Source organism: Oncorhynchus mykiss, chromosome 26, assembly GCF_057628025.1.
Source record: "Oncorhynchus mykiss isolate SJ-2025 chromosome 26, ASM5762802v1, whole genome shotgun sequence".
Classification (NCBI taxonomy): domain Eukaryota; kingdom Metazoa; phylum Chordata; class Actinopteri; order Salmoniformes; family Salmonidae; genus Oncorhynchus; species Oncorhynchus mykiss.
Genome location: NC_143047.1, coordinates 14,730,668 through 14,749,344, shown reverse-complemented (window position 1 = coordinate 14,749,344; position 18,677 = coordinate 14,730,668). Strand labels below are relative to the sequence as shown.

General features: G+C 42.6%; 1 protein-coding gene across 6 annotated transcripts; it reads right to left on the bottom strand.

The window, feature by feature from the left end:
* Positions 1 to 366: 366 nt before the first annotated feature.
* Positions 367 to 17,285, bottom strand: LOC110506439 (protein GOLM2). Of its 6 annotated transcripts, none has more exons than XM_021586043.3 (10): positions 15,758 to 17,285; positions 6,677 to 6,731; positions 6,237 to 6,339; positions 5,979 to 6,069; positions 5,623 to 5,728; positions 5,426 to 5,509; positions 5,024 to 5,320; positions 3,655 to 3,801; positions 2,654 to 2,821; positions 367 to 1,802 (listed from the first exon to the last, which is right to left on the bottom strand). In XM_021586043.3, exons 1-10 carry the CDS (start codon positions 16,082 to 16,084, stop codon positions 1,726 to 1,728), a joined length of 1,455 nt encoding a protein of 484 aa, XP_021441718.1. In that variant the 5' UTR covers positions 16,085 to 17,285; the 3' UTR covers positions 367 to 1,725. The 6 variants fall into 6 exon arrangements, with proteins under 6 accessions (XP_021441718.1, XP_021441720.1, XP_021441719.1 ...); XM_021586045.3 differs by having other exon boundaries at positions 2,735 to 2,821; XM_021586044.3 differs by having other exon boundaries at positions 5,426 to 5,506; positions 15,758 to 17,262.
* Between the last annotated feature and the right edge of the window lie 1,392 nt (positions 17,286 to 18,677).

The following is an 18,677-nucleotide window of genomic DNA, read 5'->3' as shown; positions in this document are numbered from 1 at the left end:
AACAGTTTGTGTCAAGAACGGCAACGCTGGTGTTTTTTTTCAGACTCAATAGTTTCCAGTGTGTATCAAGAATAGTCCACCACACCCAAAGGACATCCAACCAACTTGACACAACTGTGGGAAACATTGGAGTCAACATGGGCCAGGATCCCTGCCAGAATCACATGCAGTTTTCCCATTGCCAGTCAGTCACATTCTCAGGTAAAGTACAGTTCACATGCACGTTCCCAAGAGGTTACAGAGAACAAAATCATGGCTCAAAAGGCATTCAGGGGCAAACAGAAACAATCCTTTAATTACTTGCATCAATGACCACTTAAGAATGGTTTATTCTTCAGTATGAAATGATAAATGAATTACCCAAGATCAGTGATATCAACAGCTTTTAATAATCCCCAGATCAGTAACACAGAATTTGAGAGAAAGCTTAGCTCAGAAAAGACTCCACAGTTTATCCATTAGCATCTAAATTGCACAGTTAGCTCGGAACAGACCGACTCCACAGTTTATCCATTAGCATCTAAATTGCACAGTTGTAACAATAAACTACCCAAAATATCTTAATTATGATGATCTTGAAAAACCAAACATCAGCAGCGTACATTCAATATGCCGACCTTCCATATGAAAATCACCAACTTTTAAAACACAAAACGGATTTTCTGCTTATTATTCAAAAGGAAGAATAGTCCCAAGTCCTACAGTTAAAATAAACAGTTCAAATATGTACATCTATGCCTACTGTAGTCCATTCATAATAGCAGGACAGATGTGCATTTAGTCTTCCACAGGATTCCTAATTCTAAACTGGTTTAAGTATTGCCTCCAGCTTCAAGACGTTCTTCAGGTTGATTAATAAAAATCACATGCATTAATAGCAACAGCATAATTGTAAGACAGAATGAGCACTTTGGAGACTTATGTCTGTGACAGAAATAAGGTGAACAAATAGGTTTAAGAAGCCATGAGAAGTCCTTGGCATAAGCGCTGCGTTGGTTGGCGCAGCTGTGTTCGAAGTGTGGGCGTCCATACAAGAGTCCAACAATACGAGAGAATGTGCCAAAGAAACCGTCAAATTCATTGACAGTTTGGAGCAATAGTTCAAGTTCTCTCTTTATCAAGCAACAGCTGTCCCAAATCAAAGGGAAACACATTCCCTTTTAGGTAAAAGACAAGTCAAATTTAAAGTTGATAATTTCAAGCAATATGCCATGCCTGCAAGTCTAGGTGACCGGGTCAGCAACAGAGTCATCCAAGACAGTGAGGTTCTGGCCCAAACGGTCTCTCCCAGACCACTTCATTCTATTCTTGCAGCTGACAGTTCATTCAAATTAGTAAACAAAACAAAAGTATCCATAATCTGTCATGAAAAAAAACTAAATGTACACTGTATCTCTTGTACATTATATCATTGTAATCGCTAAGGAATTCTAATACCAAATAACTTATAAAACAAATATAGTTGCAATTCAACAGCTGCACAGAATGATATCATGAATTGTTTTATAGATTCAATGATACATGGTTTTAGGTCAAACTGATTCATGGAATAATCTGTAATCGTGTCTTCAGAATAGTCCATCGCCATAAGAGATGCACCTAAAACGACTTCATGATTTCAACCAGTCCTAAGAATGACATCTGTAGCACCATTGAAACAATGCGGAGGAATAAACGCTTTTGTTTGAATGTTCTGTCCCAGATCCTAGAGCAAGTGGACAAGGTTTACAGAATGTCGATGGCTTGACGTCTCTTCCCATAGTCCACTGCCCGGTCTCCCTGCATGTCTCGATCTTCATCATCTGAAAGGAGATTGACAACAGAACAAAATCAGGGAGTAGTCATCTAGCTCATCCCTAAATTACATTTGCTAGATGGGATTTCCTTTTTAAATCTAAAAGATTATCATTAGGAATGCTCCATGGAAGAGCAACATACTGTACATATTAGTCTGGTCCCATATTGGCCATAGAATTCCTAACACTACTTTTATCACAATAGCCTATTCAATGGCATTTTCAATAGCAGGGACAACAATAGCTGTTATAAATGTCAAGATCAAGTGGTTAAGTGACTAAGGAATAAGGACCTACATGGAAATCTGTTCCATTAAAAGGGTAACACAAAACACTTCACAACTTAACCTGTCATGGAGAAATGAATGACAGCTGTACAATAATGATAACACAAGAACGCACATGCATTTAAAACTTCCAAGTACTACCCAAACACAGCATCTATCACTCTACTGCAGGTGTACACAGACATGACCAGTGGGCATAAACAGGTAGTGGAGCACAGATAGTGGAGAAGCGCACAGCTGGATGAGGCATGCAGACATTGGAGTCACAAAGAACCATAAGTCACTGAGGGGGAGAAGTGCCCCCCACCACATGTAGAGGTAGGGCTTTATTGTGGTATACAATGATGGGAGGCTTGCCCTCCAGGCTAATTGACCCACTGAACAGTCCTCAGGCTTAGACCCTGAGGGGCAGTTGGTTATGGATGTTCCTGAGACAGGAATGGTGGGTAACTCAGGGTGCTGTGAGCTCTGGCCGAGCTGGTGGTACTCAGTCTAATGCAGGGACAGCGGGAGTGGAGGAGGGAGAAAATGGTGATACAGCTGGACTTGAAGACCCCTGGCCTGGCTCACCTTGGACGTCTTCCTCCCCACCATCACCATCCTCTTCCTCATTGTAGGCCAGCTCGGCCTGCTTGTCCGCCTCGTACTCACCCACGTTCCCATCGTCCCCATTGTAGTCCGCCAGCTTAGAGCCGTGCTGCGGATCTACAGGGGACTCGTTCTCATCAAAGAAACGGCCTGTAGAGGCAGAGAAGGGCCCCATCAGGAAGGGAGGGAAGCAAAGAGATTGTGACAGAGTCACAAGAGAAAGGTTGAAGAGAGTATGATGAAACTAAGAAACGGAGGGAATCAGATGGACTGAAGGAGGTAGTGATGAGTTGGAATGTAAAAGGTATGGGAGGGAGGCATAGTGTATATGTTTAAGGGGATTTTGGGGGGGACAAAAGTCATTGGCAATGAAGTGATATGTGTAAAGAAACTTGGGAGGAAAACATGACGAGTGTGTGTGTGTATGTGTGGTGCAGTGTGTGAAGATGAAGCAAGGAGAGGGGTAGCTGGCAGGGCAGCTGGTTGGGGTATTGTTTGGAGAGTAGGCAGCGAAGGGAGGGAGGGAGCAGAGCTGAAGCCAGGCAGGCAGCAGGAAGGAACACCCTGAGACCCTTGAAGTCAGGCAGCCTCTCCCACTGTGTGCACTCTGACATCTGGCCATCTCTTTCAGTCTGTGGCGACAGCACCTCTAATATGTATGACTTCATGAGCAGTGTTGAAGGTTTGTTAAAACCCTGATAGCTAGGGAAGGCAACCACTTATAGTAGACCTAACGCAGCCTTGAGAAAGAAAACTATAGGTAGGACTCGGACTGTAGAGTGCGTTCAAAAATAGCTTACGTATTTGTAAAGGTTGTTGTAACCTTGACACATCTGCAAGTGAGAGAAGCTCTTCTTACTGGGACGCTGCAGCTAAAGGTCAGAGGAAAGACACAACCACAGTCTCCATGTGTCACATCTCCTGTGTACTGAGAGGTTCTCAGTCTCCCCCTCCCATCCCCACCAGCCTTTGGAGGCACTCACTCTGTCTGTGACGCAGGGGCTCAGCAGGCTTGAGGTCTCTGGCATGCAGAGGTTCTATAGGGTTGGGCACCTGGGCGGGGTTAGGAGGCAGAGGCAGTCCTGCCCCTTTCCTCTGTACACCATCTGCTTTCATCACATTGGCAGGAGCTTAAAGGAGACATCGAAACAGAGGTAGCATCAATAATGACTTTTATTCCCCTGTTAGAAATATTTCACCTGAAATTTGGTCATCCCTTTTGGGCTTTTCATTTCTAATGTACAATAGGAGAGAGGTTTAGGGTGCACTCTCTCCTGTAGTATGGAACGTGCTCCTTCACAGAGAGCTAGCCTACAGTCTGAAGGATCACGTTTCAATCTCCGGGAGAAAAGGATGAATCACCTTTAAAAAGACAGAGTTTGCCAAACAGAGAGCAGAGCACTGTGCCAACGATACGTTTCCCTCCATTTTCTACACAAACAATCCATGAAAAAAAATCTGAACTGAAAACAGGAAGCCAGCATGGCTCACGTTTTATAGCAGCTAGTGTGTAGAGTTGGAGAGGCCAAGAGCAGCAGGGCCTCTGCTGTACAGCCATTAAGAGCCCAGTCAGATCAGTATTTCTCCTGTCTCATCCGGTGTGAACTTAAATATATATTTATTCTCTCTCTCTCCCCCTAACCTCCCCTACCTGGCCTGATGACTCCTTGCTGTCCCCAGTCCACCTGGTCATGCTGCTGCTCCAGTTTCAACTGTTCTGCCTGTGGCTATGGAACCCTGACCTGTTCACCGGATGTGCTACCTTGTCCCGGACCTGCTGTTTTAGACCCTCTCTCTACCACACCTGCTGTCTCTAACTCTGAATGATCGGCTATGAAAAGCCAACTGACATTTATTTACTCTTGAGGTGCTGACCTATTGCACCCTCTACAACCACTTTGATTATTATTATATGACCCTGCTTGTCATCTATGAACATTTGAACATCTTGGCCATGTTCTGTTATAATCTCTACCCAGCACAGCCAGAAGAGGACTGGCCACCCCTCATAGCCTGGTTCCTCTCTAGGTTTCTTCCTAGGTTTTGGCCTTTCTAGGGAGTTTTTCCTAGCCACCATCCTTCTACACCTGCATTGCTTGCTGTTTGGGGTTTTAGGCTGGGTTTCTGTACAGCACTTTGTGACATCGGCTGATGTAAAAAGGGCTTTATAAATACATTTGATTGAGTACCCAGGCTATGGCCTCAGGTCTCAAACTCAATGACAGACACACAATAACAAGTCACCACTAAAGCATTACTGCTCTAAGTAAGTGGCTTTGTCCCTGGGCAGCAAAACTAATCAAGTGAACTGAAAATGCAAATATGGAGTGTGTGGACTGTGAGTTGACATACCTCTAAGCGGTCTGTGCTGCTCTCCGAACTCATCTGCCTGGATGGCTGCCTTGTTGTCCTCATCAAAGAGGATGGGTCTGTCTGCCACCGCCTGGGGGGGCTGCTGCTGGAGGGCCCCCGCTCGTCCCTCCTTCCCCAACCCTAGGACCTTGTCCTGGATCTGGAGCACAGGCAGGTCCAGAGAGAGGTCTCGACCAGCCCCCTCACCTGCCCCTGCTCCCATACCGGCCCCCACCTCTCTTAACCCAGTATCAGGTATCTCTATGTGGTTCTGGGTGATGGCTGGCTTCTTCAGGGCTGGAGAGAATGAGAGGGGAGGACAGTTCCAGTTGAAATTTGACACCAATCTTACTGACAGAATCGTTATCAAAAGTAGAATAACCAGAGAGAATAAATACTCACCAAATTGCACATCATCTATTTTTCCCACTTCACTGTCCTCAATACCAGGCATGCCAGCATCACTGCCAGGCTTGCCCAAACCTTCTATCCCAGGAGGGAGAGAGAGAATAATGGATGGGGTGGAGGGAGAGAGGGTGGGTTAGCTCTGAAACTTTACAGAGGCAGAACGTGCCAATATGAGCTGGTTGTAATGTTACCTTTGAGGTCAGTGTCTCGGTGTGTGGCCACAGTTGGGTGCTCTCTTGCGGTCTCCACCTCAGTCCCTCCTTCTGCAGCTCCGACCTTCCTGCTATCCAGCACACTCTGCAGAGGGAGGGAGGGACAGAGAAAAAGACAGAGGGGAGAGATGAATATAATCACCTTTACTATTGCTGGGTAAGTAAAAAAAAAAGTCACAATGACTAAGTGCAGAGCTGCTGACATCCCCAGCAAAGGATAATCCACGGAGTGTATGATCTATGAACACCAGCAGGGGGTGGTAGACAACTTACATTACAGGGGAAGGAAAGGAAAGGCAGGGACACCATGACTAGGTGCTCTGACAGAGCCTCACCTTTCTCAGCTTCACCGCCTCCTCTTCCAGGGTCTTTTTAGCTTCTTCATACTCGTCCATTAGTTGTGTGATTTGACGCCCACACTGCAAGCTATCATACACACAAACAAAATTCACAGAGAGAAAAGCAACGAAGCTAGTGTCAGAATTCACACCAATGGCTATATTGGTGCGATAGTCATCATAACCTGAACTTTGCTGTGACTTTGAGAGCCTAGAGCAAAAACATGAAAGATGTGTTGAGTTCATTCTCTGTACCTCTCATACTCCAGCTTCCTCTCCAGGTTGGTGCTGTTCTTCTTCACCTCCCTCAGCTGGATCTCCTGCCTCATAAACTCCTGTTTCAGCTCCTTCAGCTGCTCTACACCCAGCCAAATAACACACATTATGACCTTAGGGTTGATACTCTATGAACGAATGCATTTTCAACCATGTAGTGATATTAGGCTACAGCGTTAGTGTTGAACAATCGTTCAATAAAGAAAGAAACTAGAATTGACAACATTGCAAATCTGTATGCATTAGAGTCCACTTGGCACACGGGGGACTTGAGATAAGATGTTTTAACAGCATTAAGCAAACTGCTGTTACTGCTCCAGGCTCCATCTATGGTAATACAAGCCCATACTGCTTTCTGCTAGCCTAGCCACAAGACTCCAACAGAAATGTGCCCTCTGCTGGCCAGTGTCTGCTCTTACCTTTCAGCCTCACAATCTCTGACATCTGTGCTGTGACATCACCCTGCACCTTCATCTGGAAAGGAGAGAAAAGAACATCAGTCTGAGGAAAGGTCACCAGAACGCTTTGTTACCAGAACCCTGTATGTTCATTGTTACGTTCCCCAGTTTCTGTGTTGTTGTGGGTTTGTAAGTGTGGGCATTTCAGGAAATGGCTTCCTGGATTCCTGAAGCAGCTGACTGGTTGGCCCCAACGCTGATTGGATTCAGAGAAAATAGCTTATTTTTTATGTCCTGTGTTGGTTGTGGCGGGCAGTAAAAGTTTTGTTGATATTATTTTGTAGCCGCTCCTTCAGGAGGTATGTGTATGCCAATAGCGCGTCGAAATTTCACTTAAAGTATTCTTTCATTTGTTCCCGGGGGGGGGTCATCTTGGGAGTGTTTAGGCGAGAGGCCTGCGGGCATACATAACCCGTTGTATTTAATCTGACTAGGCACACTAGGTAAGACCTGGGCGGACCACCCCCTGTATTTTGGTTAGTGCGCCAGGTGGTGCTTAAGGTTAGGTGGGAAGGCAGGTAAGGTAGGAGAGGGGACTAACTTACTTTGGTTCCGTCCAACCCCATTTCCCCACATTACCGTGTTAAGGAATAATACATTCCCTGTAAACAGTATTTCTCTCTGCCTCTGTCGTTCTTCCCTGCACCTACGATCACATACAATTTTCACTACACGGGGAGTTGAGATGTAGCAGTGTGCTGCATTCCCTCCTCCAAGAGGCGTACGTAACACTCTTAAGGCCAAACACAACCGGTTGAACAGGACATCTAAAGGATTACATGGCTGAACTAGCCTAACTGGAAAGATATCCTTTTTATACTAATGTTCCGATGCAATAGTATTTCAAATGTCAGCTCGGCAACAGTAGAGATATCTAGCTGCATAAAGGTTCTGTTGAGTGAAAAGTCTGCTTGCAAAAGACTCCCATCTCATTCATTGCGTCTGACCAGCCGAGTGACTGGAGGACCATCTGCAGCCAGATATCGAGTCAGATTAGATGGATGAGAGATCCTAGGGGACAGCCAGGCTGAGGCAGTCAGAACAGACCCCAGCCTTCATAATGAAGCCTGATAGAGACCTAAGCTCACTGTAATAGGAACATTTAGAGTGATTGTATAAATATGTTAAACATTCTCTTTCTGTAATAGACTATTTGCATTGCACCCCCTCCCCTCTTTTACACTGCTGCTACTCTATCTATGCATAGTAACTACCTACATTGACATATTACCTCGACTAACCGGACATCGACTCTGTACCGGTACCCCCCCGTATATAGTCTCGCTATTGTTATTTTACTGCTTCTCTTTAACTACTTGTATTTCTTATTTGTATTTTTTAAGCTGCATTGTCGGTTAGGTGCTGGTAAGGAAGCATTTCACTGTTGTGTTCAGCGCATGTGACTAACACAATTTGATTTGAAATGGTTTCTAGTGTTTCGTGACACTTGGGTTGATGCCCTAAACTGGATGCTGTATGTTATGGATCAAAGTCATATCTGTTGATAGCGTTTGATGCCAGACTGGAGGGCACTGATTACGATTGTATTCTGTAGCAGCTGACCAAGTCCATGCCTTTTGTTTTGACTTCCTAATAGCTTCTCGGGTTTACAGAACAATTGGGTCCTGTTTAGGATAAGGGCTGTCTCAGAGAAGGCCCGTTACACATTTTCTCTGCTTCTGTGTTCGAGGTGTCTCCCTGTTGCAACTTGTAATAAACTGGATTGATTTTCGATTGACTTTCTGTGACTGCTCTTTTGTGCATCGGGAAATTCATAATACACCCCCAGACCGCTTCGAGTGAAACCACCTTAGTCAGAACAATGCTCTATTGGCCCATTTCACATTATGACACACTGACTGGCTAAGGGGTTATTCAATTTATTTTCATACATGTACAAAAAGACAATTCAATCTTAAGGGTTTTTGTTGCCTCAACCAGAGGAGAGCAGCTGTGGCTTTGAGGTAGATTTAGGGAACAGCGGGAGGGGTGCAGGCGTTTGATCTCAGGAGACTGAGGGGAGGAGGTGAATGTGAAATGCAGCTAGGAGAGAAACAGGAAGGAAGGCCATCCCTGGGGCACTATTTGTGCATACTTACAGGGACAGAGAACATGAAGTGTCTACATGTCTGGTATCTGCATCCATATGCCCACGTTTGACAAATATTAGCCTACGTGACCACGCACACCTGAGCTGTATACAGTTCTTTGTATTGAACATAATAGAACTGTAAAAAGAGGTGAGGGTGTGGCAACATTATGCTACACCAAATAAGAGTAGGTATCTGCGTTCTGTGTTCAACATAAAAAGCATGCTGTATCTGGATTTATTATAAAGGCATTGTGAGCTTAATTTATGCATACATCCTGTGTTCAGTTTCATGTCTAATTTTGCAATGGTATTTTCAAAAGGAGACTAAATCCTCATTTGTCCAGTTCTTTCCTTTGTCCCATCTTTCCCCTCCCCCTACCTTGACCACAATAAAAGACGGCTCAGCTCCCAGTGTTGCCCAGTGACCTGAAGAGGGAGCCATCATCGCAGCGCTCCTCATTGACAGTACTTGTCGCAGAGGGGGCTGCTGCACATGCACAGCCTAATACTTGTTATCCTCCACCGTGCAAAGTAAATGCATTCACTATATAGAACAATAATACTTTTTAGATGTGGCATATCACATTTGCAATAACCATCTTTTTGAATATACCAAAGTATATCTAATTGAAAGCTGTCCAAAAATCCAGCACAGGCCATATAGGTCCAGTCAGGTCAGTGGCTGAGAGGCCGCAGACGAAGTGAGAATTTGTCAGACGAGAGACAGTTCTGTCCTCCTGAGCCCGACTGATCCAGACAGGCCCCTCTCTGCCCTCCACCCAATTATGCCATCTCTTATCTGGGGTCTGACTAAGTCTCTACAGCCCAGCCAAACATAACCACTCAGAATGAGCAAAACTGTCACCAGTGTAAGGACAGTAGATCCCAGCTGCTAGAAACACTGGCAAAGGACCATCAAACCTAGGAGCTTCATAGACCTACTGTATTCTACACCCTCAATGCATGAAATGAACATCAAAAGACAAAAACATCAAACCCAGCCCGGAGAAACCAAATCGATTTGAGCATGGTGCAGACACCAAGGGGATGCCTGGCTGGGATTACCCTTTCCAGGTAGCAAGTAACCACGTGTGCAATCCAATACTAGTCTCTCCCAAAGCAGATTCTCTCTGATAGCTCCATTGACCCAGTCACTAAACATGTTATAGCGGTGTGGCATAGTGGCTGAAGGAACTGTTATATATAGGCTAAGGAGGGAATAGTATCCAGTATCCACCCCTATATGACTGTCCCAGAAACAAACTCCTCCACCACAAATGAGATTCACGTCCCCATCAGTTGTCACTAGCCATCAATCAAATCACAGGGGTGGATTCTCCAGGGAGATTCAAGAGCTTGAATCAAATCCACACAGAGAGGGAGGGAGGGAAAGAGGGGCTCAGAACTTTAATGAGGCAGAATGCACAGAAGAGGAGTGTCAGTAATTACAGCATCAATGTCAGCCATTGTGGAGATAAAAGCTTCATGCTGTCACCTTCCTTGAAGAGAAAGACACTGAGTGGTTCACAGTCTCTCCACCAAATCTGCTGTGTGGAAAATAACAGTACTCTTTCTAGGCACCCACAAAGCACACTGCAGATGTGGAGACCGAAACATTAAAGCAAAACACCTCAAAGACATTTATATTGTGTTGCTTCTCTATCCTTCAGCAGTACGAACATGAGAGGAGTATTGGCCTAACAAGGCTATGCTAATACAGCTTGATTACTACTACCACCACCACCACCACCGTAACTCAAATCCCATTCCTGATATGGTGTGTGATTGACAGTTGCTAACACACTGTCCTAGTAGTAGAGTTGACAGAGGGGTGGAACACCTGCACAGGAGGAACAGAGAAGTACAGGATGCTGGTTAGGGTTGGGCGATATTACGATATCATGATGACGTCGTCGATCGATGATGCTATGACAGACAGTTTATTAGTCACATGCACAGGGTCGCAGATGTAACCGCAGGGTAAAGTGACATTATTATGCTCGGAGCTATGAATGAGACAATATCTGCCTATTTCATTAAATGTTAGTGTCTTCAGAAAGTATTCACACCACTTGACTTTTTCCACATTTTGTTGTGTTACAGCCTGATTTTTAAATGGATTATATTTCGATTTTGTGTCACTGGCCTACACACAATATCAGTGGTTTTATGTTGACTTGTATTAATTAAAAATGAAAAGCTGAAATGTCTGGAGTCAAGAGTTCAACCCCTTTGTTATGGCAAGCCTAAGTAAATTCAGGAGTAAAAAACAAGTCACATAACTGGCATGGACACTTGTGTGGAATAATAATGTTTAATGGGATTTTGAAATAACTACCTTGTGTCTGTACCCCACACATACAAATAATTGTAAGGTCCCTCAACCGAGTAGTGCATTTCAAACAAGGACACCCGTTGGTAGATGGGTGAAAATATCCTTTTGAGCATGGTGAAGTGATTAATTACACTTTGGATGGTGCATCAATACACCCAGTCACTACAAAGATACAGGCGTCCTTCCTAACTCAGTTGCCGAAGAGGAAGGAAACCGCTCAGAGATTTCACCATGAGGCCAATGGTGACTTTAAAACAGTTCGAATTTAATGGCTGTGATAGGAGAAACTGAAGATGGCTCAACATTGTAGTTACTCCACAATACTAACCTAAATGACAGGTTGAAAAGAAGGAAGACTGTACAGAAAACAAATATTCCAGAACAGTAAGGCACTAAAGTAAAATTGCATAAAAATGTGCCAATTTATTTTTACTTTATGTAAGGAATGCAAAGTGTTATGTTTGGGGCAAATCCAACAACATCACTGAGTGCCACTTCATATTTTCAAGCATGGTGGTGGCTGCATCATGTTATGGGTATGTTTGTCATCGGCAATGACTAGAGAGTTTGAGGATCAAAAGAAACTGAATAGACTTAAAAATGGCTGTCTAGCAATGATCAACAACCAACTTGACAGAGCTTGAAGAATAAATTGTGCAAATATACTACGATCCAGGTGTGCAAAGCTCTAAGAGACGTACCCAGAAAGACTCACAGTTGTAATCACTGCCAAAGGTGATCTTAACATAACTCAGGGGGTTGAATACTTATCAAGTCAAGGTAAGTATTAATTAATGTTATAATTTTTATTCCACTGAGTATTTTTGTGTAGATGGTAAACAAACAAAAAAAGACAATTAAATCCATTTTAATCCCACTTTATTACAACAAAATGTGGAAAAAGTCAAGGGGAGTGAATACTTTCTGAAAAACACTATGGGCAAAGCACCCCATTGTGGCATCATGACTTCACATTTACTGTAAACAATGTCACTTTTCACACAAATCAGCTACTTTGACCACTTTACCAATACATTTGATAAAATGTTATAGGGTATGACAGCTTTGTCTAATTCTCTGCTACTCAAATCTGGAACATAAATATCTTGTAGAGATTAAACAATACAGCTGTTTTAGTATCTGCATCAGCAACTTTTTTGTGTGCGCATATATATATATATATATATAGTGGGGCAAAAAAGTACTTAGTCAGCCACCACTTGTGCAAGTTGTTTGTAGGTGACCAAATACTTATTTTCCAACATAATTTGTAACTAAATTAATTAAATCCTACAATGTGATTTTCTGGATTTCTTTTTCTCATTTTGTCTGTCATAGTTGAAGTGTACCTATGATGAAAATTACAGGCCTCTCATCTTTTTAAGTGGGAGAACTTGCACAATTTTTTTTTTGCCCCACTGTGTGTGTGTGTGTGTGTGTGTGTGTGTGTGTGTGTGTGTGTGTGTGTGTGTGTATGTATGTATGTATGTATGTATGTATGTATGTGTATATATATATAAAATAAACTAAATGTGGCTGAGACAACTTTTCCTAACAAGTTAGACACAATGTTAGAGGATATGACATCTTGGTCTTCCTCTGCTATTCAAATCTGGAATCAGAACAAAAATACACTGCTCAAAAAAGTAAAAGGGAACACTAAGATAACATCCTAGATCTGAATGAATGAAATATTCTTATTAAATACTTTTTTCTTTACATAGTTGAATGTGCTGACAACAAAAATCACACAAATTATCAATGGAAATCAAATTGATCAACCCATGGAGGTCTGGATTTGAAGTCACACTCAAAATTAAAGTGGAAAACCACACTACAGGCTGATCCAACTTTGATGTAATGTCCTTAAAACAAGTCAAAATGAGGCTCAGTAGTGCGTGTGGCCTCCATGTGCCTGTATGACCTCCCTACAACGCCTGGGCATGCTCCTGATGAGATGGCGGATGGTCTCCTGAGGGATCTCCTCCCAGACCTGGACTAAAGCATCCGCCAACTCCTGGACAGTCTGTGGTGCAACGTGGTGTTGGTGGATGGAGCGATGGTTTCACAGAAGTGTGATTGACTTGGAGTTACATTGTGTTGTTTAAGTGTTCCCTTTATTTTTTGAGCAGTGTATTTATTAACATATCAAGATAAATATATAAAAAATAGTCAGGCAACATATAAGATGTGAATAAGCAACATTTCATTCTGAAGTCAGAGTGCATTTTCTCTCTCTTCAGCACAAATAACGACCGCCATTAATTTCAAGAAATGTTGCATAATTGTTTTACGTGGTTGCGTCACATTTGTGCATTCTTTCCGTTGAAGCTTGCGTCAATGCATGCTTAAAAATATGTACAAACGGAGTACGCATCCGAAAAGTTCTCCGTTTCACATACATTGATTTGGACTCCTACTCTGACCCTCTCGTGCTCGGAGCATGGAGGTATGCGTTTTGAGAAACTCCCAATGAGCAAATGTGACTTTTGACAAATCAGCTACCTTGACCACTTTTCCCAACAACGCAACATAGATCAAAAGTTAAAGGGTATGACACCCTGGTCTACTTCTCCGATATTCAAATCTGAAACCAAAACAGCAATAACTACAAACAATCACAAAATAAGCCAGTATAGTGTAGAGAACCATTGTACCATCTAAACCACTGTGAAATACATTTTCCAGAACCAAAAACATTGGATTTTCAGCTGTTGTACAAAACCCAAAGTAAAAGATGCAAAATAACTTAACTTAAGAATGGGAACCATAGCAATAGTGCACATAGAACCGATCTACCACTTCTTAAAAACTTGTTTTAATGACAAATCTATAACTCATTTCTATGTGAATTTGGTCAGGGTCACCCAAAAGGTTACATATTGCAGCTTTACATTTATTTTAAACTTCAACAATGCTTCCTTGTTTTTTGTACTCTTATTATTACAGTTTGCATATACACTGTGGTATTGTAGTAAGACAGCAGAAAAAAAGTGCAGTAGGCTAGTCAGTATAGTTATTTGTGATGAAATATGGGATCTAACTGCCTCACAATCCAAAGTAATAAGGTTGATAGTTTAGTCTATCAAAGCAAGACCAATTATTTTACTAAATCTAACTTTGAATATATATTTAACTGCGTTGGCTTAAGTAAAACATTTAAAACCTCTTCCACAAAAATACTTGTAAAGAGTTAAAGCAAGTCCCGACAATTTCTCTAGTTCATTTTTCTATTATTTTAGTGGGAAATAAAGCAATTATTAATCAATTCTGAAGACTGTAGACTGCTTTTATCCAGCCCATGATCTAGGTCTATAACCTAGCACACTATGGTAAGACAGCCCGTTCCTCATCAGACAGTCACTGCTGCTCCATCATGTGTTCGCCACACAGACAGACACAAACAAACCTGCTCTGCCCTTCCACCAGAAAGGAATATTAGAAAATATTTGCCATTGCCTGCACTTAGCCTTTGTCCAGGCTTTTAACATTATATTTCATCATGATTCATCCAGTTGCATTCAATTTCACGACAGAGCCCAACTGTCGTTTAAAGAAATAATAATATGGGGGAGGGCGCAATAGAGGCATGTTTTATGGGTACATAATCACAATTGGACTAAGGATGACACCGACCAAACCCTAACACTGGTAACATCAGAAAATTAGATCCTGATACGGGACAAAGAGTTGATTAACGCTGGGGAAAATCTGGGATTGGCCTTACACTACGACATCCCTCATGTTGAACAGAGGATTTGCACTGTTGGACACCATTAACATTCAGGAAATGAGTTGTAATTAAAATATACAATCCGGTTTGGGCATGGCTAGCCCACACAATCCGAAGAGCAAACATCCGTGTGGGTATGGCAGAATGCTAATGAAAGGTAGGCCCTCCCCCTCAGCTGTTCCACGCCTCCTATGCAATCTGGTGAGGCACGTAAGCATACATTGAGGCTGTTGGGACAGGCTGACAGGCTAATTGAGGCTGACGGTAGTAAGGGTAAAAAGAGGCTGGTCCCCAGCACTGGGCACACAGATGGGCCCTTGCAGAGGGGACCCAGCTGGGACTCATAACCCCCATGTCTGCAGGGAGGGAGACTACCTCATGTAAAATGACTAATATAAGTGCACAAATACACACCAATAAACAATGTGCAAACTGCAATGCCAGGTTAGCAGGCACTTTTGTGATGGGGGAAAAATGAGTTAAGCTGTTACATGATATGGCTTTTGAAATCACCTTTGAGATTCAAAGATTGATGGGTATCACAGCTGAAGTAGATAAACTAAAATACTGTTTATGAATTTAACCTACATTTAAAATTACATCAAGACTCATTCCATGAACTAGGAAGTCAAAAAAAAGCGTCACTTAGGTACACGTCAACCCACTTTCAACTGCTCAGTCTTTACCAATGTTGGTAGGTGTCACTAGGTTGACATCATTGGTTTTGCCCTCCACTGTAATACAACAATAGGATGCAGGTGCAAGGCTGCTTTCCACCTGTCAAACCTATGCACAGTTAGTTAATAAGCCTGAGATCTGCAGGAACTATGAATCATAGGTACTACGGATGGATGAAGTGATCTAGTATCGAGTCCTACCCACCTTTTCATCCGTACACTTTTTGATGAGAGCTTCGCGAGCTTGCAGCTTGCCCTCCAGCATGCTGTTATCTCCGTCCTTCTGATCGATATGTTTCCTGTGCGTGTCTACCTGCACCATCAGCTCCGAGTTGCGCTTCTCCAGTCGACTGCGCGCCGCGTCGGTCCGCTTCACCTGTGTCTGCACCTCCGCCAACTCGTCCAATAGGTGCCCTTGCTTGTTGGACACAGTCCAGTAGTTGAAAGACAGTATGGCAATGATCACCATCAGCGCGATCAGGATGAAGGAAGGGAGACGGCCTCCTCGTCGGTTTGCGCCAAAGCCAACCATTTCAGAATGTATTCGATAATTGATCTAGAAAACTAAAAAAGCCGATGCTTCCCCTGGTTAACAAATTGGGTAGGTGACATGCCGTTCAATTACGGCAAAAATACAGCCACTGAGAAAGTCTATAAAGAAAGCATTTTTAGTAAACCCCAAACGAGTTTCTTGCATTAGTTAGCTTCGGGGAATAGTTATTCACGCGTCTTCCCTCTTCCGCACAGTTGTCGCCTGTCTTGTTTGCATTCATCCAACGACGCTGTCAGTGGATGAAATGCATCTGCAGCGACGTGGCCTAAATGCAACAGCAAACGTGGACAAACACTAGCCAAGCATGCAAGTGACAAATTATTTAGCTATCTAACGAGTCCAGTGTCATTATCTGAGCGATTCTGGTGGGCCCTGAATCGTTTCAAGATAGATAGAAAAAGTGTATTTATCCACCGAATCGTAAACCTACAATAGTTAGCTAACGCGTTAGCAACCTGACTGCGCTAACACAGATGAACCAAACTGGTTTGGCTAGTTGCTTACACTGAAAGTGCTAGTCAGACACACTACAAAGCAACTATCGCCATCCTAATGATACATCTTGATTATGGATCTTAATTATGTATATATAAAATACTGTATTCAAACGTTAATCTAGCGATATCCAATGCAATTCAACGTAGTTGCTACGCGTTAACTGCTAATCCTAGGCGCTACTACGCCAGATAACGTATTGGTACCCTATATATATAGGCTTTCTTTGTCGCCAGCTACTAGACCCATTGAAATAAGGTTACGTGGTAAACGCTTATTTTACCGACAGATAACCATTTCCATTATTAGCTGGTTAGTTTGCTGTCAGATTCCCAATCCGATCAGTTTTGTTTTACCCCTGTCCCCTAAAGATAGTCCCCAGTCTTGAGCCCGTCTTGTCTGTTGATATGGTTACTTTAGCTACTTCCACCTTGGCTTGGCTGGCATATCCTCTGTTGGTGCCTCTTGACTCGTGGATGCGAAACGCAAGCGACGTTGGATACAGTGATTAGCTATGTCGTTATAAAGGTTAGACAGTTAACGTTACATTGACAACTGCCTAACTAATGTAGACACACAATACAGGCTAGTTCGTCAAACCACCAATTTCTGAAGTGTAGCCAAGGCATGCAAGGTGCGTGGTTAGGTTAAAGTGACAGTACAATTATCCAATCATGACATACGTCTTGCAATAAAGAACACATTCTATTGGGTAGTTCTTGCACGTTTGGAAGCACATTGGATGAGAGAAAAATGACATGGACGGGGTTTTACAGATCATGAAGGGGTGTTGGATTCTGATTTCTAACGCGCTGAAGTTCCGTGTTCGTAGGCAATGCAGAACACAGTGGACAGAAATATGATATGATTCAGGATCATCTAGTTAAATGTATCAAAACTGCTGGTGTCTGACTCTGGTGGAAACGTGTGTGTGTGAAGGGACGGTTTTCCAGTCATAAGCGAAATAAGTGGTCACTTAAGGGGCCCCAACCAATTATATATATATATATATGTATATGTATATATATATATATATATATATATATATATATATACACTTTCAGTTTATGTGACAAAACAAGCTATGTCTAGTGTAGAGAATCATTGTACCCTCTAAACCGCTGTGCAATATCTTTTCAGTTACCAAAAATACTGTATTTTCAGCTGTTTGAAGGTGTTGTACAAAACCGGAAGGAAACGATGCAAATACCAAACTTAAGCACTGGACAAATAGAAAGAGCGCACATAGAACAGATCTACCGCTTCTTAGACTTGCTTTCAATGTGAATGACAAGCTATGTCTAGTGTAGAGAATCATTGCTTTCAATGTGAATCCACATTTCTATGTGGATTTGGTCACCACCCAAAAAGTTACATATTGCAGCTTTAAGAATAGTAGATTGCACCAGGTGCAATTTCGAAATGTGGTTGTGCATTAGCAGTTTTTCTCTTATAATATCAGTCACTGACTGTCACTCAATTATCCAGCTAACAATTTCTTATTGGTATTTAGTCTAGCCAGCTATCTAAATTTGTAGTAATCATGGCCAAACACCAAACACCAACCATACACATGCCCAGGGGCCCTGACCTCAGGGGGGGCCCCATTGATTGTGTTAGTCACTGTCACTCAGATATCATATAAACATGGCATAAGTCATTACAAAATGGGTAGAATTGCAGGAAATTAACTGTAAAACTGCAATGTTTTTCCCTGCCCCATGGCAAAATGTGTAAAGGTGCAATGCAGTGTTTTTATCTATATCAAATTATTTCTGGGTAACAATTAAGTACCTTACTGTGATTGTTTTAAATTAAAATTATTTAAAAAATAACAAAAATAGCTTCTTAGCAAAGAAAAATTTCTCAAGGAACCATTTTGATAGGACTGTCTGGGAGTGGTCTGAGTGGGGAGTGAAAAACAGATAATGAACTGTTATTGGCAGAGAGGTTTGGAACTCTCTTTCTTATTGGTATATTTAAGAAATAAGGCACGAGTGGTCGTAGCATATGGCCAATATACCACGGCTAAGAGATGTTCTTTGCAAGACTCAACGTAGATGATGAAAAAAGATGG

Excerpts from the sequence above, each read along its gene's own strand:
- LOC110506439 (XM_021586043.3), bottom strand. The coding sequence starts at position 16,084 with ATGGTTGGCTTTGGCGCAAACCGACGAGGAGGCCGTCTCCCTTCCTTC. Across the intron at positions 6,732-15,757 it reads AAAAGTGTACGGATGAAAAG|ATGAAGGTGCAGGGTGATGT; the intron begins GTGGGTAGGACT and ends TCTCCTTTCCAG. Across the intron at positions 5,729-5,978 it reads AGGCGGTGAAGCTGAGAAAG|AGTGTGCTGGATAGCAGGAA; the intron begins GTGAGGCTCTGT and ends CTCCCTCTGCAG.